The sequence below is a fragment of the Ostrinia nubilalis genome, chromosome 6 (assembly GCF_963855985.1).
Source record: "Ostrinia nubilalis chromosome 6, ilOstNubi1.1, whole genome shotgun sequence".
In the NCBI taxonomy this organism is placed as follows: Eukaryota; Metazoa; Arthropoda; class Insecta; order Lepidoptera; family Crambidae; genus Ostrinia; species Ostrinia nubilalis.
The window spans coordinates 9,315,573-9,342,563 of NC_087093.1; the positions used below are offsets into that span (position 1 = coordinate 9,315,573).

Below are 26,991 nucleotides of genomic sequence, written 5' to 3' on the forward strand. Positions count from 1 at the left end.
CCCCCAGGGGTAGTCGTGACCCACAGGTTTGCTCGTTTGCCTCCTATCACATAAAAAAAAAAAAAAAAAAAGGTTGAAAAACACTGCCTTATGGGATTGAATTTATTATTATCACAGCCCAAACAGTTAGAATTAGTGGCTCGCTATCAAGCAACGAGGCGTCGATGCTGCGTCTGCAGTGCTAGAGGCAGCAGGGCCTGGAGGATGGTAGCTGCTATTGAGCTTGCTCTGGAGCTGCTGGACTCTGGCATCGATAGGTTGGCTGACGGCTGCGAGTATGTTGATGGTCTGATGACATCCACTGCAAGTAAAGTGAAAGTGATTTTACCACAGTTTAGGTAGGCCTACTAATAAGTGATTTTACAATAATTACATTTTATGCCATGCTAGTAGTTATGACTGATTCACAGAACTTGATAACTTTATTTACCTCTAGGTACAGGTAAAATATACCTATCGTACCAATATATTATTGTTGTTTCATAAATAGTACATTACGTAAAGTTACAGTGTGGCATGCGGAGCACAATAAATTGGGACTCGTCCCTTTTTACGTAATAAAATAGTACCTTTATTTTAGGAGTGTGAGAAGAAACTAGATTTTCATACAGTATAGATAGGTAGCTACACTGTCTCAATTTCCTACTGGCTTTTGTTTGTTTAGGCGCTGTCCCGGGATATTTTCATTTATTGAACAGAAAACAAAAGCCCCCATAATATTTTTATGAACAAAACGTTAAGTCGTATGATAAAATCTGCCCGCGAGCTAAACGCATCTAAACTGCTGGAAACTCGGGCGGAATTCGCATCTCGATTATATTGGAAATTTATTTAATCGAAATCTATGACTGAATAATTATGACCCAGCAGGATCGCTCCTTGAACAAAAGCTGGAAGTGGCTGTCAGCCAAAAAATTAAGTACTGAATGATATTAGAAGATAATCTCCTGGAAAAAGTAAGGTGCCTATTTTGAAGAACAGGACTTGTGCTGTATATTTGTTTTATTTAAATTTTATTAAAGTTAAACTTAATGCCGTATGGCATTCTTTTCCAGTCAATCTTTGGGCCAAGCAGAAAATTAGAGTTAGGTACAATAAACTTTGATATCGTTGGGACGTCCGGAGATATGTAGTAGGTACCTACACCCGAGAATTTATGAAAAAAATCGCATGGCCGGCTAGGTCCCGGTACAAAAAAATAAGGGAACGTAAGAAGTGGGTACACAAAACTATTAGGCATTTGTATTTACTAACCAATAACAGTGTCGTTTCTGACGTCAGCGAACTTATCCTCAATACTCCTGAACTCGGGGATGGTGCTGACGCAGGTGATCTCCAGCCGGCCGGTGGCCACCAGGTAGAGCTCCGACACGGTGACGTACAGGTCCCAGCCCCGACTCGGCCGTCGGCTGCGATGCCTGCTTGACGAGTGGATGACGTTGGGCTCCTCGTGATAGTGCAATTCTGACATCTAAAACATTTAAACAAATTGAAAGGTAGTACATATTATTTAAAGTAGTACCACAGAGTACTAGTAATTTTAATAGGTAGGTAATTCCAAATCATATCGTATTTTAAAAACATTTCATTCTAGGCTTGAATTTTAACAGTAATTAATTACTCGTAAATTCGCTTCGAAAATCGATTTTTAGAGCTTTGAAATCAATGAAAGTTTGCCAACTGAGTTCGCAAATAAGTGACGTCAGAAAATTTAATCACACAAAATGACGTATGTAGAGTCGCGTTACGCGCGTAACTAGTGGTGTCGATTATCTTATTGGGTGCCAAATTACTTATTACGGATTAATTAGCGTGGGTGGAATTGCAAACGACACTTAATATGTTTGATGACAAGGATTAATAAATAGCAGAAAAGAGGAGTGAGAGATGCGGCAACGAGAGAAACAACAATGCAATAAAACAACACGTTTTTCATGTTCGTTTTGCTCGGAGGGCGGTGCCTTTCACATGCGAACATAATGGGAAAATTTGCATAAAAGTAATTTCCTTAGCAAATAAAATAATAATGTGCTCTGCTATTAATTAAGTAGGTCGTTTTAAACAATTCATAACTTCACCACACCACATCGTTAATTAATTTGCAATCAGTTACAGCGGTTATTGTATGGACTGTTTGATTTATTGTTATGTAGGTATACCTACCTGTTATAAAGAGGCAAGCATTTATTTACGTACTTGTTGTTTACTTATAGTAAACGGTCACCATCGTCTATTTGGCATTTACAGTAGCAGTAGAGTTGCTAAAGCGTTGTAAATTAAGTAGTATGTTGGTGATGAACTACTTATATCTGAAACTTTGACTCTATATTTCATTATTCGGTTACTTTTACTTATGAGCGCTATCGTTACATTTGTATGAAACCGATCTATGTTTGACTGGTTTTCCTAAAGACTACAACCAGGAGTTCTTTAAAAAAAAATCCCACCTCTCGTTCCCACCACTGCAACTCCTGTGTAGCCAGGATCTACAGCTTGACCGCCATAAAAACCCAACCAATGAAGGTCAAGTTTATCCCGGGGGAAAGTTAAACTAAACAGCAGTAAGTAGCAAGACTCCAAACTTACACTAAACTTACACTAAACTTACACTAAACTTACACTAAACTTATACTAAACTTACACTAAACAAACAGCACTTCGGTTGCTTGTGGAGCTCTATAATCTTTTCCCTCAATGAGCTACTGACCTGGTGTTCCTTAAGATTACAGCCTGGAGGTCTGGTAGCGATATGCGACGCGTGCGTAAGCGCAAGTAGCGGCGGAGGGCTGCTGCCTCCAAGTTCGTAGTTGATTAGCTTCTGGAACCCTCTCCTGCCGTTGCGTTCGCTCATGGGCACTCTGAACTTATGTGAGTGGGCTGCTAGCTCGTCCATCTGGAATTAACAATGAAAAAGCTCTTGAGTTTCACGCGCTGCACCTCAGCTGGTTCACATGTTTGTCACTTGAGTATTGGTGGAGTGAAAAAGTTTTGTCAAAAAGTTCTGTTTAAAGTCAACTAACACAAAGTAAATTCAAGTAATGTCAAAGTATCTATGTAAAAGACTTGGACCTTATGAAATGACAATAAAATAATTCATAAGTATAGACGCAATTCCATAAAGTTGTTATTGATATAATATAACGATCCCTTTACTGGGTTGGTATATCAAGCATAGTGTCCGTAAGCAACCTTGGCACAATAATCCGAGCGTTTTCATCAACAACATCTGCGTTTATGGGCAGATTCGTTTTGTTCGCGGATATAAAATGCGAGATTACCTTCTTGCCATTAATAAACCAGGTGATATGGGGCGCCGGGAGCGCAGGCGCGGTGGTGCAGTTCGCGCGGAGAGTCTCGCCGAAGCTCAGATACCTTGTCGGGAAGTCGATGCGCGGGTGATGCTTTTGAGGATCTAGAAGATATACCAATTTATTCATGAGGATATGTCAATGCTGATGAACAAATGGACAAAATTTTTCATTTTTATACTTGTCCTTCAAAAATGTAAGGCTCTCAATAAACTAATGAGGCTTTTAGGATTTACAAAGTTTTAGCCATTATTTAATTCAGTAGGAATCATTGTATCTTTATTTAAAGCTTGGTTATTCCTAACAATATGTTTGAACGTCGTTAACAAACACAATGTAGCATAATATGTACGTACTCGTAGTTAGATCAGATAAACGAATAGAGCTTTTAAAGTTTTATCCGCTTTCGGCAAGAAGTGGTCCAGCAAATATCCCGCCGAAGGATCCCAACGATAAATAAATCTTGTTACCGCTCGTTACAAATCGTTAACAGAATAGTAAAACTTTCTCAACTTCTAACTTGTTTAGGGTCTGCTATTCTTCCTTGAACTCCACTGGGTACTATGAGAGTTTAGATTGTCGTTTCGTGTGATGTTATCGTTATACGTATAGAATCGTTTAGGTAGAGTCATTTATAAATACAAGCAGAAATCACTCGTCAATTAATTTAAATTGATCTGTCATCCTATTCCGATATCGCTTGCTTACATCATTGAAATAAAATATTTATTATAGGATCACAGAAGTTCCTCGGATCATAATAAATTATTTATGAGTTCTTTGTCATTCATTAGCGAATTTCCGGAAACAATCTCCCTTTCCATTCGCGTCGCCCATTGACTTCCTGTCCTCGGTTGCCCAAATTGTGGCTAAATTTCGTTGCATAAACATGACAGAATATATTAAATATTAATAATGTTGTAATTTTTATGAAGTAGATGTATTTATCTTGTAATCTGGATCTGTTTGATTCTGAACAGGGAAAAAAAAAATTATACCTATAAAGGGTGGAAACGTTAAGTGATCTCACTCGATTATTTCTAAACTATACAAGATATCGAAAAACTGATTACTGATTCTGAAAGTGCTTCATAAGCTCTTTCAAGCGGTACCAATAAAATAGGTTACAGAATAAACTGGATCTAATTTTTAGCGTTAAGAGTCGCATCTCAAACTAATTTGAAAATTATAAATAACTTGAAAAAATCGTAGGTTCAATTCCCGCCTTAGGCAGTTCGATTTTTTCAAGTTATTTATAATTTTCAAATTAGTTTGAGATGCGACTCTTAACGCTAAAAATTAAATAACTATGAAAAAAGTGCTGTTTCATCTTAACTGACAGTTAAATATTTGCAACAATATTTCTGTTAGATGTAGGGTAGGTATACTCAACATTGATGAAACAAACGCTGGCCGTAACAGCGTATTACACTTGAAAATTTCGACGGGTTCATCCAGTGTCTAAGTAGCTCAGTTGGAAGAGCAGTCGCCCGGCAAGCGGAAGGTCGTGGGTTCAATTCCCGCCTTAGGCAGTTCGATTTTTTCAAGTTATTTATAATTTTCAAATTAGTTTGAGATGCGACTCTTAACGCTAAAAATTAAATAACTATGTAAAAAGAGCTGTTTCATCTTAACTGACAGTTAAATATTTGCAACAATATTTCTGTTAGATGTAGGGTAGGTATACTCAACATTGATGAAACAAACGCTGGCCGTAACAGCGTATTACACTTGAAAATTTCGACAGGTTCATCCAGTGTCTAAGTAGCTCAGTTGGAAGAGCAGTCGCCCGGCAAGCGGAAGGTCGTGGGTTCAATTCCCGCCTTAGGCAGTTCGATTTTTTCAAGTTATTTATAATTTTCAAACTGGATCTATCCAAAATATCAATGTTTCCAGCTTTCATACATTTAGTAAAACCATAAAATATTAAAAACTATACAAGATATTCAAAAACTGGTTACTGATCCTGAAAGTGCTTCACGAGCTCTATTCAACAGTACCAATAATAGGTTACAAAATAAACTGGATCTATTCTAAAATTCAATGTTTCCAGCTTCCATACATTTAGTACAGCCACAGTCATGGCACTTATGTCTTGTTAATATTATAGCAAGTAAAGCCTAAAACCAATGTTTTCCAAGAATAATTTTAAATAAGAATGCAATCTACGAGTTCATTTTAAGTGTTTATTATTTAATAAAAAAAATTAATACTTCTATTATTGTTTGGCTGGCATACATTTAGTATGGAGGCTGAAAACATTAAATTTTCGGATAGATCCAGTTAATTCTGTAACCTAATATTGGTACCGTTGGATAGAGCTTGTGAAGTACTTTCAGGATTAGTAATCAGTTTTTCGATATCTTGTATAGTTTAGAAATAATCGAATGAGATCACTTATCGTTTCCACCCTGTATAAACTTAAATGTTCAGTCCATTTTTAACTTTTCGGAAAACTTCAAAGCTGAATTAAAAAAAAAGTAGATGATATTTGCCAGTAAATTTAGATTTGATGCAACCCTACATTAATGCACGTCAAAACAAAATAATATTATTTACTTTAGAGCTGCGCCTAGTAGTTTTTTTTTAAATCGAAATTAAATGATGCGATTTGGGTATTTTGGTGAAATTACTAAAAACATTAATTTAAAAGTAGCCGCCTGGCATGGAATGTGTTATGGGGGCTGAAAATATAGGAAATGACCCATTCTATCCGCCAAATCATTTTGGCACACGATGCGCCAAACACCCTGTATATTAAAGTAAGAACAAAAAAAAACATCCGCATTTATTTTTATAAGTTTGTTATATCCTAAGTATTTCCAGTGTTCTTTTGGAAAACTTTGCAAAAACAACAGTTTATTTAAACGTTTGCCTTTCAGCCTATTTCTTTGTTGATTGACACAAACAAACTCGCCAACCGACACGCGTGACGCGACATTGACATAATAGTTTTTTTTATTGTCACTAGAGACACTACTCACTGCACTCGTACGCAGAGTTGCCAACATTTTTAAAATACAAGTTGGGTTGTCCGTATAAGTAAAATTTTAGTGGTCAGACTTGAGTTTTATGAAATTTTAATTGGTTATCATCGATTCGATGTTTTAACACTGAAAACTTAAAAACATCGATACATCGAGTATTTCAATAGCTTTTCAAAACATCGGATCCATTCGATGTATCGCATTGTAAACATCGATGTTTTCAATACATCGATGTATATCGAATATCCCTAATATCGCCGTAATTCAATATTATTTAGATATTGTTATCGTCCAAAAAATAGATTTAGCTTCAATAAGAAGAAGGCAAAATATTGTAGAAATAATAAAATCAAGATATTTTGTTACAGTATTTTCTCATCACGTATGGGGCATGATTTTGGTATGAGATGCTGTAGATGAGTTAAAGTAGTTTGGAAACCTTAAGAAGTATGCTGTAAAGAAGTGTGGAAAGTATCCTATTTTTGAGTAAGTAAATCATTATTTATTTTTGGATTTTTTCTCATTTGCGTGTCTACTTCTTCTAGGTAATATTAACTATAAGCTTAAAAGACTCATGGGCATTAATTGAAAGCACTATTTAATTTTTATTCTAAGAAGTATAAGTACCTAAAGCTCTTAAGAAGTAGCAAGGTCAAAGTGATTACCTGAATAAAATTGGACCAAACTGAAGGACGCTCTCGTTATTTTAATTTAAAAACCGAATTGGTTAAAAGATCTAAAATAAAACTTAGAACAGAAACGGGCTGTGTTAAATTTAGGATGCTTAAATGTAACAAATTGGATTACACATAGGATGCACTGGCAGATACATTACAGAAATAAATAACGAAAAGTATTTTAGAGATTTATTAAATTAGTGGCTATCTTCTAATTCAGAGGTAAAAAATAAAATACAAGTAATCGTGTAATAATACCCTAAAGACAACTTTTGAAGCTGGTCAAGAAGGAAATAAGGTATTCGTCGTTTTTGTCCCCTTGGGATTTGTTAAAAGTATTTCCACTGTTGAGAAAGGTATTCTTTAATCGGTTTTATCTGAAAATACTTTGTTTTGTCATATCAAAACAATAACTGAAGTAGGTTATAAAAAACTTACCAGAAATGAAAGTTTTAAGGGTGTTAAATAAGTACCTATGTCGAGTGAATTTGTAGGTATGTTATGGTATTCAAGGGAATCAAAAAATTAATTTGCTGTATTTATTTTATATTACCTTAAACAAACAATTAAGTAACAAGAGTGTGATATGAGTATAATGGATAACGTAAAAAGATTTGTTCACTTTGGTCGTGACTAGAAAGAAAATTGCGTAAAGTCTTTTGTCATATTTATGCTCCACTATATTGTTTATACATGAATCAAAATTACATATGCCTTTGAATCCAGTCCATGAAGCTAGTCACTCTTGCAAACACTGATGGGAACCCCAATTCACAACCGTAACGAGCTACAAACGAACTAACTCCAACTAGAATCTTCTCTCCATGGTATGTGACTGTCAGCGGACCACCGGAGTCTCCTCGACAGATGCCGACGCCGCCATAGCCATTGGTACAAATATTTGAGTCCAAAACGGCATTTCCAAATACTCCCCTGCATTGGTCTAATGAGATTACTTGAAGCGACACAAATCTGGCCATCGTGTTGGTCGTGGGGCTGACAGCGTCCGAATATCTTCCATACCCAGATGCGACTGACCATGCTCCCGTTAAGTCGTGGTTAAGAAGAGCTCCGTGAGGCAAACGGATGGGCTGAATGCTACTGCTTAGCGGCACGTTACCGGGTAAGTACAGTACTGCGATGTCGTTCGCTAGCGTGCGTTTATCGTAGTTAGGATGCACTGCTATACCGTGGGGGAATAGTCTTAATCCTCCGTGGAAGAGGAACGGTGAGCCGAGAACAGCGGTGAAGCGCCAGGCCTGGAACCTTCCATCGTTCCAGCAGTGAGCTGCTGTTAATATTCTACTGGCCGAGATAAGTGATCCTCCGCAAGCGGACTGTGAAGGCATTCCAATTACGTCTATAAGAATTCCGACCAAATAAGGGTGAGCAGCAACTTGAGCTATGACGCCTCCAACGATGGGACCCAATGCCATGATTTGGTCTTCATATCTCTTTCTGCTTGCAGCGTCCTTAATTCCGACAGATTGATGATAACCTTCTTGGTAATAGGCATTTGACCCATCTTCGCTAGCATTGCATGCTACGACAAACAGTAAAGATAAAAACCAAATCACACGCATGTTTCAAGTATCAAAGAACACTCACTGGAGAGCATCGCGGTATCATTCTTTTATAGGTAGATTTCCCGAAGCTTATCGCTTATTAATAACGTTTGATCCAGTGCTTAATATATTTAATCCTTTAACGTTTATTTTGGTTCCACAGGTGTAGGTAATGTCGCCGTATTCTCTTTACCGGCACGATTAGGTACCTACATCATTTATAAATATCACACAACGAAAGTACCTGCTGTCAAAGAAATAAACTAAGTACATTTTACCCACTTTTCTCCCAAAAAAAAACAGTGTTTGAGTAAGGGTGGGCATCATCTTACTTTAACTTTGACAAAAGTAAAAAATCTGTCAAACTCCATACAAAAAGCACCGGTTATCGTTATAGTTACGGTCAAGTTAGGTGGTGCAACTCAGCCTAAGTATTCACCGTCCATGAGCTTCAGTTAACTCGTCAAATTACTTAGGTGTTATTAATTTTATTGCAGGTATTTTTAGTCAAGGTGGATTAAAAAATAAGATTATGGTTGAATGTAGAGCGGACTTGGTAGAATACTTACCTGTAATGACTTTCCCTACCGTACCAAATTAGGACTTAAGTACATAAAAAACGAGGTTACTTAGATTAAAATTGTTGCCTGTTGGTAAAAGGTTAGCCTTTAGGATGTGCCTATAGGTTCGGGTCAGAGAGCTGTAGAAAAGAAAAAACGGTACGTTTATACTTGTTAAGTATATCTACTTGGTAACACCACAGGTAACACGACTATGCATTTATTTGCTATCATCAGCACACAATCATTACTTGATTGATTACATAAACCTTATTTATGATGTTGGTGATAAACATAGCATTCATTTATGGCCAAAGTATATTGATTTTATTACATTAGAATTATAAACCGCTGTAGGGAAAATAGAGGTGGGTCAAGGTTATAAGTAAATAAAATATAAATAAACAAATACCTACATTGGAAAGTGTCGCGTACAGATAACGACTCGTATTATCACTTAATTATCTACTCTTTGCAATCCGTCTGTAATCTCCTACCGTTTAGTAAGTTTAGTATTTTTATTGGTTGTATGGCCAACTGATATACAGGGTGTCCCAAAATTTACACGTCACAGTGTAGGTGTATGTACTGACATTCTTTAGATATTTTTAAAATAACTTGAAAAAATCGAATTGCCTAAGGTGGGAATCGAACCACGAGAGGCGACTCTTAAGTCTTAACGCCAGAAAAATTTTAATAACATTCTTTAGATGACAAATAAAATTAAAAATCCGGTAATTAAAATGTACCTAACCTAATAGATTTGATCTGATGGCTCCAATCTAGGTATACTAATTTATTTGAATTTTACTTGGAATCGTGTCTTTTAGAGAAAGCCGGGAAGTTTTCGGGAAAATTCGTAGGCTACCTAAAAATATTTTCTTCGTGGAATAAAATAGACTTTGATTGTCTAATAATGTTATTAGTAACATAATATTCGTTGTTTTTTGTGTCATTCGTTCGACGTTTTTGGTGGTTATTACTGAACGTTTTCTCCTGTCTCGTCATATTTTTAAGAATTCCGAGCTATTGAAAGTGAATTTTGGGAAATAAATGTCAATAAAAGTTTTAGTGCTAATCATTTTATTCTATTTTTATCCGATATCTTAGTAAAAACCAACCATTTTTGGGAAAATTCCGTTTGTAGGTGTTTTATTTTGTTTACAAAAAGATAATTAATCTACGTTCATTAATCCCGTTATTTCTTTACTGATTAGTCCACTCAGCGTTGATTAAAATTGTAAACCCGATCATAAATTAGAATTACCTACAGTAAGCACGACCATTGTTCTTCCTAATTGTAGACATTCTTAATTATAATTAATTATTCTTATCGATGTTTGGGAAACCCAAAAATATTGGAAAGATCTAGACTTATAATGATAAAATACTGAATTAGTTTTGTGTTATTATCATAACTAAAATAACTGATGGTCTTGTAATGAAATATGTATACTAAGTGTAAATATGTTTATAGATTGATTTATTGCCCTATGAAGAGTACAGAAATAGTTAGTAGGTAACTACTACCTTATAATAAAACATAAGGTTTTTCTTTTTCCTTATTACTTTTGTGTGGCATTAAAAAATATAGCCTTAGGTACCTAGTAATTCTGAATTAATACTGTTCGATTGTTAGATTAGATACATACTTACCTGCCCTAAGCCCTAGAGGTTAACCACATACGAGTGCATGCATTAGCAAGGCAGTGTCTTGTGTTTTGTTTAAGCAAATCAGTAGTTTGAGTAAGTAGGTACCTTACATGTGCATTGACTACCTTGAAATAAAATGTACGCCCACCTCTGCCCTAAATACTAATGAAAGACAAATTAAAAGATACTTGAAACAATTAGATAAAGCGTTGAAAGACACGTTTGTCTACAGTTTGGATAGTGAATAGATAAGAATTTATGACTCAGACACATTATTATATCAAACTACTTAGCTCCGTTTTTGTATATCCGGGTATAATTTTTAGCAAGAGGGCTGACTAAATCCCAAAAATTAAAATGACCATTTGGGGTTCACTGTACCAGTTTTTTTTTTAAATGATGATGAAATTCTATCATTCACTTCGAAACATTTTCCATACATATGTGAGTTTCACCCCCTATTATTTTGAAAAGTAATAGTGAGTTAGTTATAAAAATAAATAATGTTTAAGAGAATGTCGCTCTAAGTTTGACGTGGATTATGTTGGTTCATTATCAGGATTAGGAGTTGACTGATAGACATCAGCTATTCTAACGACTTTGATATGATATCAATACATAACATAGTCATACACGAGGAATACTTAAACTTGGAAACTTAGGCTTGATCATCACTTTCCAGCAGGTGAAACATAGGCCAAGAGCTTCCTCGTGGTAGATAAAAGAACTTGCAGAAAATTCGAATTCTCATCCAACAAGTGAATGCCAGTAGGTACCTAATACACGTATTTCAGTTCAAGGCAACTACTTATTTCAGTAGGTTTAGGTAAAATTATGTAAAAGGTAAACTAAAATAACCCCTAAAATACGCTTTTAAAGTAAAGGCAAGTAAAACTTTTATGTTCGCATGTACACAACTTAACAGAACTGGGTGTATATTTTAAGTTAACTCGACTCCGGAGTGGCGTAACTGCGGCAGATAGCTAGCTAAATATGCGTAATATTCGCGTCTTATCTCATTTGCATGGTGAATTAACGGATATTACAACTAACTAGCTTAGATAATACCGCATTATCTTTTGCTGGAAGGTAGAGTCGGTGGGGCTTTTATGCTTTGTGCGAAGATTTCAATAATTTTCTACCTGGTTAAATAAACATCTTTCATACCTACTGTTCCAAACGAGAAAGTTAAAAAAAAGACCTATAATCTAAAAAGTGGCGTACTGTCTTCCACAAAAGACAATGCCGGAAATTGGCGTCTTTTTTTTTCGCGTGGCCATCGACCAAACCTTGTTTTTTGATTACAAAATAGTGTAATAAACCAAACTTACTATGACATGTATACCTCTAAACTCAGTCTGGACTGAGTTACGAGCGTTAGAAGTTTGATGATTTACATACTAGATTTGCCTTTTGTAAGAAATTGCAACAAAATAGTCACATTGTATGTGTAAACAAACAATACCATCCATTAAAGGCTCCAGACATCAGTGTGGAGCAGAATCAGCGCAATAAAAAAATAGCGCAATATTTTGTTGCAATTTCTTACAAAACTTGCGCGCAAAAAGCAAATCTAGTATGTAAATCATCAAACTTCTAACGCTCGTAACTCAGTTCAGACTGAGTTTAGAGGTATACATGTCATAGTAAGTTTGGTTTATTATTGTAATCAAAAAACAAAGTTTGGTCGATGGCCGCGCGAAAAAAAAAGACGCCACCTTCCATACAAAATCTGGCATTGCCATTTATTTTGCAGTGGCGTCCGATTGAAGGTTGATTCCTGGATTTTTTTTTCATTCGTTTAAGCCTTCCTTCAGTTTCTTGGTCGCGGGTGTCTAAAGTCGTATAGTAAGTAGTTTTAGTTGACCTAAAAAAACTTAAAAAAAAAATTAACTTGTTGTAAAATAAAAAAAAACTTATGCAGCACATTTTCATCGCGATCCCGGAAAAAAACAGCGTAATGAATAGAAAAGTCTGGAGTTGTCAGACCTCTTTTATTAAAAGAGTTTTTTAATTGAAAAACCCGAAAAAATAATATTTGAACACAACTCGTGGCTTGAGTAAAAAGAAAAAGAAAAAACAACTTTGATAATTTATTTGCAATCACGAAATTAATCGCCTTAAATAGGGTCGGAATTTTTAAACGATTGCTTTCCCAAGTTTCGCGCCATAATGGCGGATGATTTACAGCTATTTTTCTGCGAAACCGAGGAAGCGGCGTTTCTTTTGTGTGGCGTTGTACAGTCGCCAGTACGTCAGACTAAACATTCTGTTGGAAAGTCGCTTTTATTACAGTTACATAAGGTGTATAACTCGATGTGCCGTTTGTACGTAACGTTACGGGCATATCATTAATCATTTCATTGATGACGTCGGCGAGGTGAGAATAACAACCGTACACGTAATTATTTAACACCCAGTGAATTAACTGTTGCAATACACAAAGGGCTCGTTAATAGAGTCAGAACGATAAAGAATCCTTGAACATAAATTAATTTGTCTTTTGTGATAAAATAAGGTGTTAGGTAGATTTATCAAATTACTATTAATGGTTTTGACGTGTTTCAATATATTTGGGTCAGATAACACACATTTGTCGAAAAAGTTTGTTTTCATAATCATTTTGATTTTTTAGATGTGATTTTTTTTATTTAAACTAATTGGCAACTAATGGAGAGCGTTCGTTACAGCACCTTGTTTTGAGATATTGTCTAATTTATTATGTAACGTTCATAAGTATTGAATTGAATAAATATGGTGAACTGTAGCTTTATCCAGCTAGCCTAACAACATAACCCCGTTGACACATGTTAAAATTCTATTTCATTATTTTGTCGTTTCTGTACTTATATTCTGTTCTATTGTGACTGAAAAGCGCCAATTACAAGGCGGGGGTCCAGTTATTACAGAGTTCCTGTTTCGCTGCACCAGTGATGGTGAGCCGGCCCGTCGAACAAATAAAGCATGTTTTTGCTGAACGAGTGTAAACTATGTGGGCTGTTATTAATGTTTCCCAGCAAGTTGCGTAGCATGTCGGGATGTAGAAGGCGCAAACTCCGCGCACGAAAACGAATACTTCTCAATAAAAACGGGACCACAATATTTGTTGCTCCGACCCTCGGACTTGATAAATGATCCGGGAGCAGAAATAAACCTCGCAACATTTCCTACGAAAGAGGAACCATTCCACGCGACTGTTGCTTGGCAAATATTTTATTTCGTGCTCCACGTAGTATCTGTTACAGCCCTGGAAACTGTAACCGGAACTTACACAAATTGGCAACCACTTCACATGATAAGTTTAACAGTTGTGTGACACATGTGTGTGAATGGAAATCAATACAGGCTGATTTACACGCATTAAGTTGTTAAAGGTAACTAAATTTTAACTTAATTTTAAGTGAATTATTTGCACGTACACACATGTTACCAAATTCTGTGTTTACATGTATTAATACATATAAATCTCTTAAAATTAAGTTTAATTTTAGTTGCATACTTAACTACTTAATACGTGTAAATCAGCCTTACTAGTAGAGGTAATACCTATTACCTACTCGTAGTAATAACTTTTCATTTGAACCAGAATTCGGGCTTGCGTTTTATTTCTAACTCGTCTGATATTTTCTATCAAAAAGCAGGCATTAGATCCACATTTCTAAAATATGTGTAACAGAACCCATTTTGATCGGTAGGCGGGTTTGCTACGGAACCGCAAATTCAGGCGCTTGAGCTTCAGTTTACGTATTCCAGTCAGAGTTGGGCTAAATTTTCTCTATTCAACAAAAACGAATTGAAAACCTAATGAGTGTAGGTACTATTTTTGATTTGAAATAAACTCTCTTTCATTTTGCTGTCTCTGGATTTGGATTGGCGAGGTTGCAGGAATGGGAATATACTTTTTTTAATCAGCGCTTGAATTTTAATTGACGCCAGTTTGTGTTTGAAATTGTTGCAGATTTAGTTTATATCTAGGATTTAAGTTAATTATGTCAAATAGCTGTCACAATAAAACAATTTTAACACCTACCTGATGTGTAAGCGACTGTCGCCCAGTGTGCGCTGTCGCTAAGTTTTAAAAGCGGACTAGGGAGGCATGTGCAAGAGATATAAGTAGTAACTATAATGAATACTTAAGTATAGTGCTCGTAAATGTGGCTTGTAATACAAGCTGCCATATATGTATTTCCTGTTACAACGCTTATTACTAAATAATAGTTATAAATTATAAAACCTAACAAGAGTCCCGAAAACTGTCGAGCAAAATATACTAAAAGAACCATAACATGTTTTATGTGACATGTTCACAGACTAATTACAGCTATAGACTCCTCACTCCCTGAATTTTACCCGAGTTTGTAAGATGGGAAAGCTTTGGGTAGTAATGAGTTTGCTCGCATAATTACGCAATTCATGTTAATACGTGTGTAACCGCTTATCTCTTTTTTCCACGAGTTACGACGTGATTGCGCCCCTTGGGACGAGACTAATTGTGGAAATGTGGCCGTAACGGGCCGTCTATACGACTTATTTGTCTGTGGACACGATAAACGTAGGAGGAACGTGAACAGAACTGGGAAAAAACATAAATAGTTATTTATGGTGACGGCGGGAAATCCAGTAATAGAAAACGAATAGGGTCCGCACTTACATAAATCTAGAAATGCTGGGCGACTTTTTGCCGACTTATTTATTGTTTTGAGTATTTATTTTATTGGAAATAATATATTTCGATAAATATAGTGTCAATATTAAGGAAAGTGTCTTATCTCCCTTTTGGGTGAGAGACGTTCATGATACGCTACTTAGTGGTTGTCGCAAGGAGCTACCAAAGGTGGCCTACATACTGAGAGCCTTCTGTATGATAAGCTTTTCATAAAAGAAGACCTATCAAGGATGACGGTGAATGCGATCAGGGACTTTTTGATGTCTATATTTATTAACTTATTTATGTAAATTAGATGAGTTATGTTCTGGTTGTGCTCAACTAAGCACAAACGTCAAGTTTATCGCTTTGATCGAATTATCACTTCAGAATAAATAAGAAAAGTTGACTCACGGAAAACTGTGAGTTGTTTCCCGCTGGACGCCTTGGTGTAGATGGGCGTGTTCAGGGAGACCTCGCAGGAGTAGCTGCCGCTCGCCGCGAAGTCCAGGTTCTGCAGGATGATGGAGTTCTCCGTCGCTAAAGATATCTGCAAAAAAAGTTCATCATCATTACCATCATCAGGTTATTTAATCTCTACTGCACCAGGAGCACGACCCTCTCTAATTTCATCATCATCATCATCTCAACCATAGGACGTCCACTGCTGAACGAACATAGGCCTCCCCCAATGCTTTCCATGTTACCCGGTTGGTAGCGGCCTGCGTCCAGCGCTTTCCTGCTACCTTTATGATGTCGTTGGTCCACCTTGTCTATAATTTACCACAGGTAAATGGAGGTTTAGCCTACACGCTGATTTGATCAAACTGAAAGTCAATTTCTATTTGACATACCTGTACGAGTATTTGGTATTCTATTTCGGCACTCGTAAATATTTGCTCAAAATTTTAGCCAACCAATTACTGGCAGCCCTACTTGTAAATATATTGAATTAATTGTATTTGTATAAAACATCATACAGAATCAAACAATTTACTGAAATAGCAATAGCCTCAATTGATGGAGTTTTCGGCTATTACTTGCGAGGCTAGTAACTTAACTAAACCTTACATTTCTAGTAACTTTATCCTGCAGTAGAAGTAGAAGTCTATAAGTGTGTACTTAAGCCGAGTACCGACTTACCCACCCATCTTGGGTTCCACATCTACTGAAACTTCTACTAATATCATTACGTATTATAAAACAAAATCCTCCGCCGCGTCTGTCTGTTTGCGATAAAGTCAAAAACTACTGAAAGGATTATCACGCGGTTTTCAGCAATAGATAGAGTGATTCACTTTGTCAATGTGATAAATCATGAGATAGCTTTTATTCGGTTTTTGAAAGTTGCGCGTGCAATAAATAGACTTTCTTTGACAGAGATATTTACGCGAGCGAAGCCGTGGGCAAAAGCTAGTTTTAACACAGAATAAGCATAGTTTATCCACTGTTTATAAAAGAGGTAACAGATATAGACTAGAATTTCATCATGTTTGGTTTCGTTTGGCCTGAAATTGGGACTTTACACTGGATATTGCGTGTGCGATAGTTAATTAGTGACGTAACTCGAGTAGAAAATAGCGCTAAAAGCGTTCAGCCTCCACGCAAGCTGAGCCACTTCCGATTATTTAATGGCGGCATAAGTGACTGGCTGCTAATTAGTTGCACTAGTTCAGAGGTGCTCAATCTTTGGGTGGGCTTTGGGATTAAAACTATAAGCTCAAGTTTCTACCCTTGAGATTATTGCAAAGTTCAAAGCCACTAATCTGACTGCTACATGTTAAAAGAGAGTTCTTGAAATAACGAATTCGACTCTAAATATGTATCTAATGTCGAATGTATTCGAGTAAGTAATTCCATATTTTTCTAGGATGGTTATAGTAGTTCATGATCTAACCCATGAATAAATGTTTTCTGTTATCAAAATATGTTTGCTTCATAATAATTCATAATACATATTTGTTAATTTTACTCTATGAATAAGACAAACAATACATTTATTGACCCGGATCTCGTGTTTACATTTTATTAACATGGCCTGAATATTTGTTGTTACGATAACTAGTTAAATGCGGGTTTGAATAGCAGTGTCACGGCCACGATAGGATTCCCAATCGGATCGGACACCCCCCAAAATCACTTCTGATAGTTTTAGAACCGCTGATCGAGGTAGTTCATTAAGTCACACTACCATTCCCAACAGGTCCCCGAAATGACCTGGAAGTGGGGTCGACCTGTTACACCCTGTGAGCTAAACGAGCCGGGCTCATGCAACCGCTACTGTACTACAAGCCATAGGAAATGTTGGGGACATGTTAATTACCTACTTCCTAATCGATTTTGTATATTTGCAAGTCATTCGTAGAGTTGCAGTCTGCGATCGAATTCTCCCATTTATCCTGCTGCCACTCCCCAAAGTCACTTCAAACAGTTTGAGAGCCACTGATCGAGGTAGTTCATTAAGTACTACACTCCCATTCCCAACAGGTTCTCGAAATGACCTGGAAGTGGGGTCGACCTGTTACACCCTGTGAGCTAAACGAGTCGTGCTCATGCAACCACTACCGTACTGCAAGCCAAAGGAAAGGTAGGGGACATGTTAATTAGTTCCTAATCCATTTTGTATATTTGCAAGTCATTCGTAGAGTTGCAGTCTGCGATCGAATTCCCCCATATATCCTGCTGCCACTCCCCAAAGTCACTTCAAACAGTTTGAGAGCCACTGATCGAGGTAGTTCATTAAGTACTACACTCCCATTCCCAACAGGTCCCCGAAATGACCTGGAAGTGGGGTCGACCTGTTACACCCTGTGAGCTAAACGAGCCGTGCTCATGCAACCACTACCGTACTGCAAGCCAAAGGAAATGTAGGGGAAATGTTAATTAGTTCCTAATCGATTTTGTATATTTGCAAGTCATCCGTAGAGTTACAGTCTGCGATCGAATTCCCCCATAATAATATACCCTGCTGCCACTCCCCAAAGTCACTTCAAACAGTTTGAGAACCACTGATCGAGGTAGTTCATTAAGTACTACACTCCCATTCCCAACAGGTCCCCGAAATGACCTGGAAGTGGGGTCGACCTGTTACACCCTGTGAGCTAAACGAGCCGTGCTCATGCAACCACTACCGTACTGCAAGCCATAGGAAATGTTGGGGACATGTTAATTAGTTCCTAATCGATTTTGATTTTTGTTTTTGTGAGGTTATTGTTTGATTTAGAGCGGTATACCTACATTAAGTTAAGAAGTGCGCGCTACAAAAGCACACTATGGTGTTAAAGTTAGAGTCAAATAGTTCGTGACACCCAAAATAGCCAAAAAATTCGCAACACGTCTTTGTTGCAATTTGAACATCCTGTGTTGTCAACTTTTGGTCACTTTGGATGTTACGAACTATTTGACGCTGACTGTACGTATGTAAGTTCCTTCGCTAGCAACACGCGCTGAACACTCACAAAGCCTAATGTGTTACCTAAACCTTAGACTAATTTTCTTTTATGTAGGTAGTAAGCTTGGGTTTGGGAATACTAGTCCTAGTACTATTGCCTAATAATTGAAGTCTCAATTTCATGGAAGCCTAATAACGTCGTATCGGACGAAATTTTCCCCAATCATCATTAGGGCCTTTTTCTTTTATTTCATGATTGATTCTAAATAAGATCTCTACATTTATTTGGTTCTAAACTTCAGTGAGTACCTACTTACAAAATAACTTGGCAGAGTAACTAGGTAACTTGTAGTTTATATTACTTTTTATGAATAACTTCATTTAATCGAAAAAAATGGCTTCTAATGAATTAAAATAGGTACGTGAAGAAGAACGGGTTAGAAGCCCGGTTTATCGAATGGGTTGTCATGTCTGGTGCATTATTATCACTGTTAACAATAGATTGACCTGGAAGCGAGGTCGACCTGTTACGCCCCTGCTGCAAACGAGCTGGGCACATGCAACCAGACCGGGTACAGTCGGGCATATAAACGTTTAGCCATTTTACGCTGTTAAATTGGACTAATCATTATGGAAGTAAGTGGAATTATAGAGCCGATACACATATTCAGTGTATAACGATCACGAATATCTTTGTTTGCTTTGTACCTATATTAATGCTCATGTTTAATTCGTCTTCAGAATTATAGAGACCTTATTACATAATGTTCAAGAAGTAAATTATATTTCCAAGTCCGACTGTACATACACAGGCAGCTAGTCTAGGCACGCCGAATTAATTCAAGTGCGCTTTTGCATTACTAACCACTTACATGTATGAATTCTTGGTTGTTGTTACGAGTAGCTACGAAGTTTTATTACGCCAAGAAAACGTTCTGACAGTTAGCAGTTCGTTACCTCGCCTTGATATTATCATATTATTCAGTAGGATATGTGGCAGTGTCATTTGTGAGGATAACATCTCCAGGTGGACGTAATTTAGATAGGGACGAGTGAGAGATGCTCTTTAGCACTATAAGTTAGGGTCTTACTTAGTTGTAATGTAGGGGACATTACTAAAACTGTAAATTTTTGTTCTCTGACGTAGTCTACATTTAAGGATGACACATGAAAAACTTTATTATGGCCTAACTTTTAAATCAAAAGTAATTTGATATTTATAGTAGGTGAGTAAGTATGAGATTTTTTATCGCCGTATAGCTTGTAGATTTTTTTTTAATTTGCGCTTTGGTAGAGCCGCAAAAAAAAAGAAGATTTAAAGTATGTAAAGAATTTCGTTTAACTTGTACCCAGACAAGACTCATTATGATTTATTATTACATTTTCTAAAACTTAACAATAAAATTATGTGACAAAGGAAAATGCAATTGTTTGTCTCTCTCCCCTTATTTTCAGTCTCGGTCAATTCTACTAAAACAGCTTCGTTACGAGACGCGGCGATTGCGCCGCCGGCGTGTAAACTTTCCAACACTTCCCTTTGCCTGGTTTCCAATTTCGTCGACTATATCCCATAGGGTATTTGTTGCATTAGTAATACAGAAAAAGCAATCAGTCTAAAAAGCTGGCATTTCGTTGAAATGCTGGCAGAAAGCGTTTAATTCATTAAGACCTATACAATTAGACTGCGCGCGGGCGCCTACGGGAACTTTCCTGTAGGGCAGCCATAATTCACAACTTCGCAGAGGAAAAAATTAAATATTCAGTTTATTGCAGTAAAACTTGCAGATTGCACGTCCGATTCTGTAATACTTGCACAGTTATTCTAAGAGTTAGGAGAAAAGCTTGCGAGTGTTATTTTACATCAGTAATCTTTTAAAGTGAGGTTGTAGAGTTCTCAATAAATTTATTTATTTAATAGGACAACCGACAAGACATACACCAAAGGACAATCAATAAATCAAGAAAAACTTTTAGAAGTTATTAGGTATTTATTGTGATTGTCAAAGAGTTCTTGAATCAGTTTGTTTCAGAAAGATGTCATACATCTTCATATGATATTTAAAGATAGCGTTGCTTACTGCATTGGACTATAAAAGAAATACAAATACAGGTTAAGAGCCATTTTACATTTTCGTGCGAATTTCTAAGATTTTGGAAGCATGAATTACTATCTTAAGCAACACCCAAAGATTATTTAATAACTGCGAAAGATAGGTCGATCCTTGTTGTTGACCATTAATGAAACGGATTTACTAAAATTCTTTTGCTTAATTCACAGTGCCCCATCTCCCACAACCATTTTACGAAAAAATTGCCGCAGACTCATTTTCAAAGTCCTGTATCTATTATTTATGCTCATATAATAAGCTTAAAAATATAAAGTAATCATCGGACATATATTCTTGTAGTTCATTAATGAAATAGATTCTTGAATTTCATTACCATTATTGAGTAAAATCTAAAAATAATTTGGCAAATTTGAAGATTAACGTCACATTTTGATCGTGGTTTTTGGTTTAAAAACACAGCAATAACTGCAATAAAAGTATCCCAAAATAAAGAATATTCATTGTAGAATTGATTTCTACAGTTATTGTTTAAATATTAGTAACCACTTTGTCAAAATATTGATGTGAATATCAGTATAAATTACAATGCGCAAGCCGACATCGATTAGTATGGCGCGAGCGCCCGTCAAGGCAGGACGTGTGTCATTTTTCCCGCCGTGACGTTTACGTGCGTTCGTGTCGTGAAGCGGTGATTTGTACGGCGACCAAATACATTTGATACTATGCCGAGAGGCTGTTTCGAGTCGGCCGGCCGAGCAGAAATTGAAATGATGAATTTTAATTTCTTTGACGGATCTGGGTGTAACTATGTATAATATGTAGGTACCATGTATTTAATTTAATAAATAAATTATAAAAAAGTATATCCATTATGATAGCACCCTTAACACAAGCATATTGGTTGCCTACTTTTGGACTAGATGGCGCTGTGAAATTGTCCAAAGATTTGTTTATTTATTTATCCGCTTTGAGTTTTGTTTCGTGAAGAAGAAAAAGAAGCGTTTTGTTCTGTTGTTAAATCTATACTAATAAAAGAGGAAAGATTTAATTGTTTGTTTGTTTGTTTGGAGGCAATAGGCTCCGAAAAAAATTTCTTTCACGATTTAGAATCCTAATTTTTTTCTATGTTGGCTATAAAATATTTTCAAAAACTTTAGTCCAAAATCTTTGATAAAATTCGACGTTTAATAAATAAATTAGATAACATATTAATACTTTTTTTTTCAGTACGATTTTAGTACTTGTTTTTCAGAAATTCTACGATTTAACTAAACTTCTAAAGTGTTTATATTTTATGCATAATTTATTCACTTCTAAAATATACATATATCCTATTGATAGATGACGTGCTTCGTATTTTATTAAAATTATTACCTGACTAGGTTAAAAAGGTGTGGAATGTTATTTTGGAGATAACTTGGTTCCATAGAAATATAGAGAGATGCTAAGTAATGCGCTGAGTTCGAAACTCAGTGTCGTATTAGAAATTCACACACACAAAGAAATCAAATTATGTGCTCATTATCCATTGCGGTATCAGTATTCAACGTTCGAATAATCTTTAGTACTATGCAAGCAATATAAACTGTTTACATAATGACGTCGCTACTGTCATCATTGCTTTCACAAGCAATATGTTCCAATTTGTCCCTTGTCACATTTCCCTTTAGTTTCTGTGATCTGTGCTTGTTTCTAAGTTGATATCAATGAAATATTCCTTAGTACTTTTGATTTAAATTATTTTTTTTTATTTTGACACGTGTTTGAAAAATCAAGGTCAGATTACAATAAAATAACAAGTGAAAACGTAACATTGCATTGAAACTCGCAATTTCGCAATATTGATGAGGAGATTCCATTGGAAAGTCTGTATTCATTCCTAGGATTCCCCTAACACCATCAAATTCAAGAGAATTCATGAGAGTGCAGTTTCCCATCTCATGCTTAGGGACCACGGTTTAAAATAGTGTGGTTGCATAGAGCCTGCAACGGGCAACCGCGTGCGCAGCTGCTCATACTAATTTTCGATACAAAAGCAAGTGTTGGCGCCCTCACGAGTTTTAGCGGAGTTCCATATGGTAGCGGGAGTAGACTTAATGGAAATCTATGCTTCTCCGACGACCAGTTGTATGTGGAATACTCCAGAGTATGCGCACACAATAGCCTGGTGATTTTAGCACCTGAAGGAAAAACAAAAAAACATTGTTTACAAAGAAATCTGCGGCAGGTGTAGTGTTTTAATTTTGTTTTAGAAAGATCTCATAATTTTGTAAGTATTCAAATATTTAAACATAATGATGTGTAGATTTTATATCAAAAAATATAATCATTTAACAAAATTAATTTTCTTAGAATATTTTAATTCTATTAGAACCATTTTCCACTTCATCGCAGAAGAAGTCGCGGGCAAAAAGCTAGTATGAAATATGTAGAATTGCCCGCGGCTTCACCCGCTTGAAATTTAGTTTGTCACAGATCGTCATAAATTATAGCCTATACATTGTAATTCTGGTCGACGCCAGGGATGGATGAGCGTCGCTGTCGCTGGCGACAGGGTCTTCTGGTTCAGGGTTCATGGCGTAGGTCTCAGGCAAAATGAAATCCACTCGTAGAAATTAATAAACTCAGTGTATTCACGAAAATAATTACACACAGCACTAGAGTCGTATCGGAACTGAGTGAACCAAAGGTCTTGCGATAGGAACGTCCGACCCGAGTGATAGTTGAACACAGACTGCCTAGTACTGCTGTACTGTACTGTAAAGTTTCATCAAAATCTGTTCAGTAGTTTTTGCGTGAAAGTGTAACAAACATCCAGACATCCACACAAACTTTCGTATTTATAATATTAGTAAGACTAGTAAAAAGTAAGATAGTAAGATGAATTATTTTAGTTATTTGTTTACTTATAATAATATTTATTTATTTATTTATTTCTTAGCTCTGTCTGATAATGGATCTGGAGAAGATGCAATGGCCACCTCCGTAACAAAACAATAGAACCCTATGGAGTTAAGGCTTGTGTGATTCGCCTTGACGAATATTTCGTTTCCAGGGTCCGATGATGGAGCTGTAAGGGGGCAGATTTTTTTTTCACTATGTGACTGTCTTTATTTTGTACTTAATATATTTTACATATTATACCTATTCGTGTTTCATTATTTGTATCCAGGGTCCGATGATGGAGCTGTAAGGGGGCAGATTTATTTTTCACTATGTGACTGTCTTTATTTTGTACTTAATATATATTTTACATATTATACCTATTCGTGTTTCATTATGAATCGAAATATAAAAGACTTAATAAACTCTATTAAAAATTTAAATTATTTATTCAAGTTTGAATACCTCATTCTACCTTAAAATTAATAACTTAAATCAAGTCTTAATACGGTCACGGCTCAAGATTTTTTTGTCCATTTCAGCGTTCTTTTTACTCTTTTGACGTTGCGTTGACAGCTTTTACCTAAATTCGCGCGGAATATTTTTGTGAAATGGCTCTTAACGTGATTTTTCTTTAAAGTCATATAGGTAATCTACCTATTTAATGTTTCTAGAAAGGCTTTCAATGATTAAACTACAATCCATGCTTGGTTAAGTAGCTAACAACAGAAATTAACGCAAGGAGCAGTGACGCAACTCAACGGTCTGCAACATTTCAGAGCGATTTAGGCGCTTTAGAAATTCACGGTAACTTGGGCTCTTAATATAAACCGGAGCCTAAAACTGGATTCAAATTCAAGGCATAACAGTCTATTCAACCATTGGTTGAATTTCGATATTTATTTACACCCTTGCATCACACCAAAGTAGGAATCATTTACAGCCAAACTGTTGAATGACATAACAATAGTCTCGATTGATTAGTTGTCAAATCTTTTAGAATTGTTTCTCAGATCACCAATCCCAAAGAGAACAGGTTGAAAGATTTTTCCACTTATTTTTTTCTTGTTCCAAACGCTTACAAATGTTGAATCAAGAAATCTCCACGCAATGGTAATTTTGTGGCCGCCACAGTTTGAGGACACCCGACTCGAATTTAATTCACAATCTGGCAGGATATTGCAACTGATCCTAAATGTTCCGTCTCTACGGTAGGTTTTGTTTTAACAAATTCATTTTTAAAGCTGAATATATTTTGAACCTTAACAAAAGTTTTACGAAAATACTTCGAAGATTTTGTTATCATTTGGTTAAATACACTTACTCGTATATAATCCCCATTTAATAACTTTCTGCTTACTGAAATAAATAAGAAACTCGATTAGCATCGTGCTGGCAGGTAGAGCTATGCCACATGCATCCTACAAGTCACCTCAATCGGAAATACTTCGATTTGGCACATCACTACGAATCAGAGCCCGACTCGAAACGTGTGGGAACCCTGAACGTAACGGTGACCCGGAAAATTAACTCCACCCGGCCCATTACCCGGCCAGCACCCAAGTTGGGAACTTTTCAGGTGTGTTCATACATTCAAACACATTTGTAAGACGAATAGATAGCTCTATTAATGCAAATAGCGAAACGAAAAGCGGTAAAGCTCACGATGCAGGCCTTTTAGATGTTAAAGAGGGGCTTTCAACATAATTTATTCAGATTAGTTATTTGAGCACGCAAATTAGCAACTGGCTTACTAAAATTAATTGGGACGCTTTTGATTGTAATTTATCAGGCACTTTTATGAAGGTGCTTTCGGTTTATTACTGGCAAATGAATCACTTTGTACACATCAAACAGAGAATGGGCAGCAGCGCTCTCTGAAAAACATCAATCTTTTAAACTGCGATCTCCAACCCGCCTGCCTAGCGTGGAGATTATGGCAAAACCCTCCACTATAGTGGAGGAGGCTCATAGTCCAGCAGTGGACTGTAAAGGGCTGTTGATGATGAAATCACTTTTTATAATTTTCTCATTAAAATTGCATTAAAATGTCCGTTTAATTAAAATTTCAACTTCTGAATTTTGCAAGTGACCTGCATGTTCAACAATTATTTTAACACGATTACCGTTTTATTTCATTGCTCGTAAAAACTGGTGCAGTAGGTTATTTAGCTGGATAGCTTTGTGTCGCAGCGCAGGTGGGATAGTATAAACCAAAAGTAAATCCCGTTAGTATGAGTATAAAACAATGCTTATTCTGAGTACAGCCCCAGATGTGGTGAAATTTCTTAAAGGAAGATCTTGGTGTCGTGGGTTTGTAAGATGACCTCATTGAACAAGTCCTCAATTGCATTATTTTAGAATTATTTAGTCTTTTAAAGGTTCAATCTTAATACTACTTAACCACATTATTCTAGAGCAGTGTTTTTCAACCTTTTTCATGACGCGACCCCCCAGCATGAAAAAATTTTTTGCGACCCCCCGACCGATTGCTTTTTTTCATGCCTTTTACAAAGATGTTGTTAGGCACCAAATTCTTCAATATATACAACATTTATGCATTTGCATAATTAGATTTCGGAGAGATCTAGCTTTAAACCTTTACTGTTTTTTTACTGAGGTAGTTTTTACGACCTCTCGCGACCTAAAGAGGCTTCGCGACCCCCCAGGGGGTCGCGACCCACAGGTTGAAAAACACTGTTCTAGAGAATGATAGTAGTACTTACATTGAGCACAGCTCCAGGCGTGGTAAAGTTTCTATAAGGCGGTTTCCTATCTCGAATGTACTGGAAGATCTTGGTGCCGTGGCGCAGGAAGACGACCTTGTCGAGCAGGTGGTGCGGCACGTCGTGCAGGCAGCGCAGGCGCACCGCCCCCCCGCGCGCCGCCCACCGCTCCATCTGCAGCTCCACGCGGACTTCTGTGTGGCCCTTTACTGGGGACAAAGGAAGCACATGTTGGAGTTATAAAGAAGACTGGGTTCACGCACATGTTACGTTTATAGTAGAAGAGAGAAAATGATTTGGACTTGGTCGTTCTTGGGAACATTCAATATTAATAGTTTAGCCTTGCTTGCACTACAAAGGTATCACATGTTAGATTTAGATAAGAAGAGAAAATCTGGTATACTTGGGAACATTTGGTAGGTAATGGAAACTGATGAGCTTTCTTTTTCTCTTACTTGCGCCGATATTTTATCCGTTCAAATGTGAAAGACAAAGGTTGGTTTGGTAGAAAATGAGTTTCTTCAACT

At 36.5% G+C, this 26,991-nt stretch overlaps 2 protein-coding genes across 2 annotated transcripts; both read right to left on the reverse strand.

Annotated features, from left to right (window-relative positions):
* Nucleotides 1-76: 76 nt before the first annotated feature.
* On the reverse strand, nt 77-26,611 carry LOC135072817 (uncharacterized; the record flags this gene model as incomplete). Its single annotated transcript, XM_063966855.1, has 6 exons — nt 77-301; nt 1,255-1,471; nt 2,708-2,893; nt 3,279-3,412; nt 15,810-15,945; nt 26,465-26,611. Coding segments are annotated over 6 exons (975 nt in total), but the record flags the coding sequence as incomplete, so codon positions are not given.
* LOC135072589 (brachyurin-like) lies at nt 7,148-8,588 on the reverse strand. Its single transcript, XM_063966561.1, has one exon. It carries the CDS (start codon nt 8,553-8,555, stop codon nt 7,677-7,679), a length of 879 nt encoding a protein of 292 aa, XP_063822631.1. The 5' UTR covers nt 8,556-8,588; the 3' UTR covers nt 7,148-7,676.
* Nucleotides 26,612-26,991: the final 380 nt, after the last annotated feature.

What these genes read in the sequence shown, in the direction of transcription:
- LOC135072589 (XM_063966561.1), bottom strand. Translation starts at nt 8,555, where the DNA reads ATGCGTGTGATTTGGTTTTTATCTTTACTGTTTGTCGTAGCATGCAAT.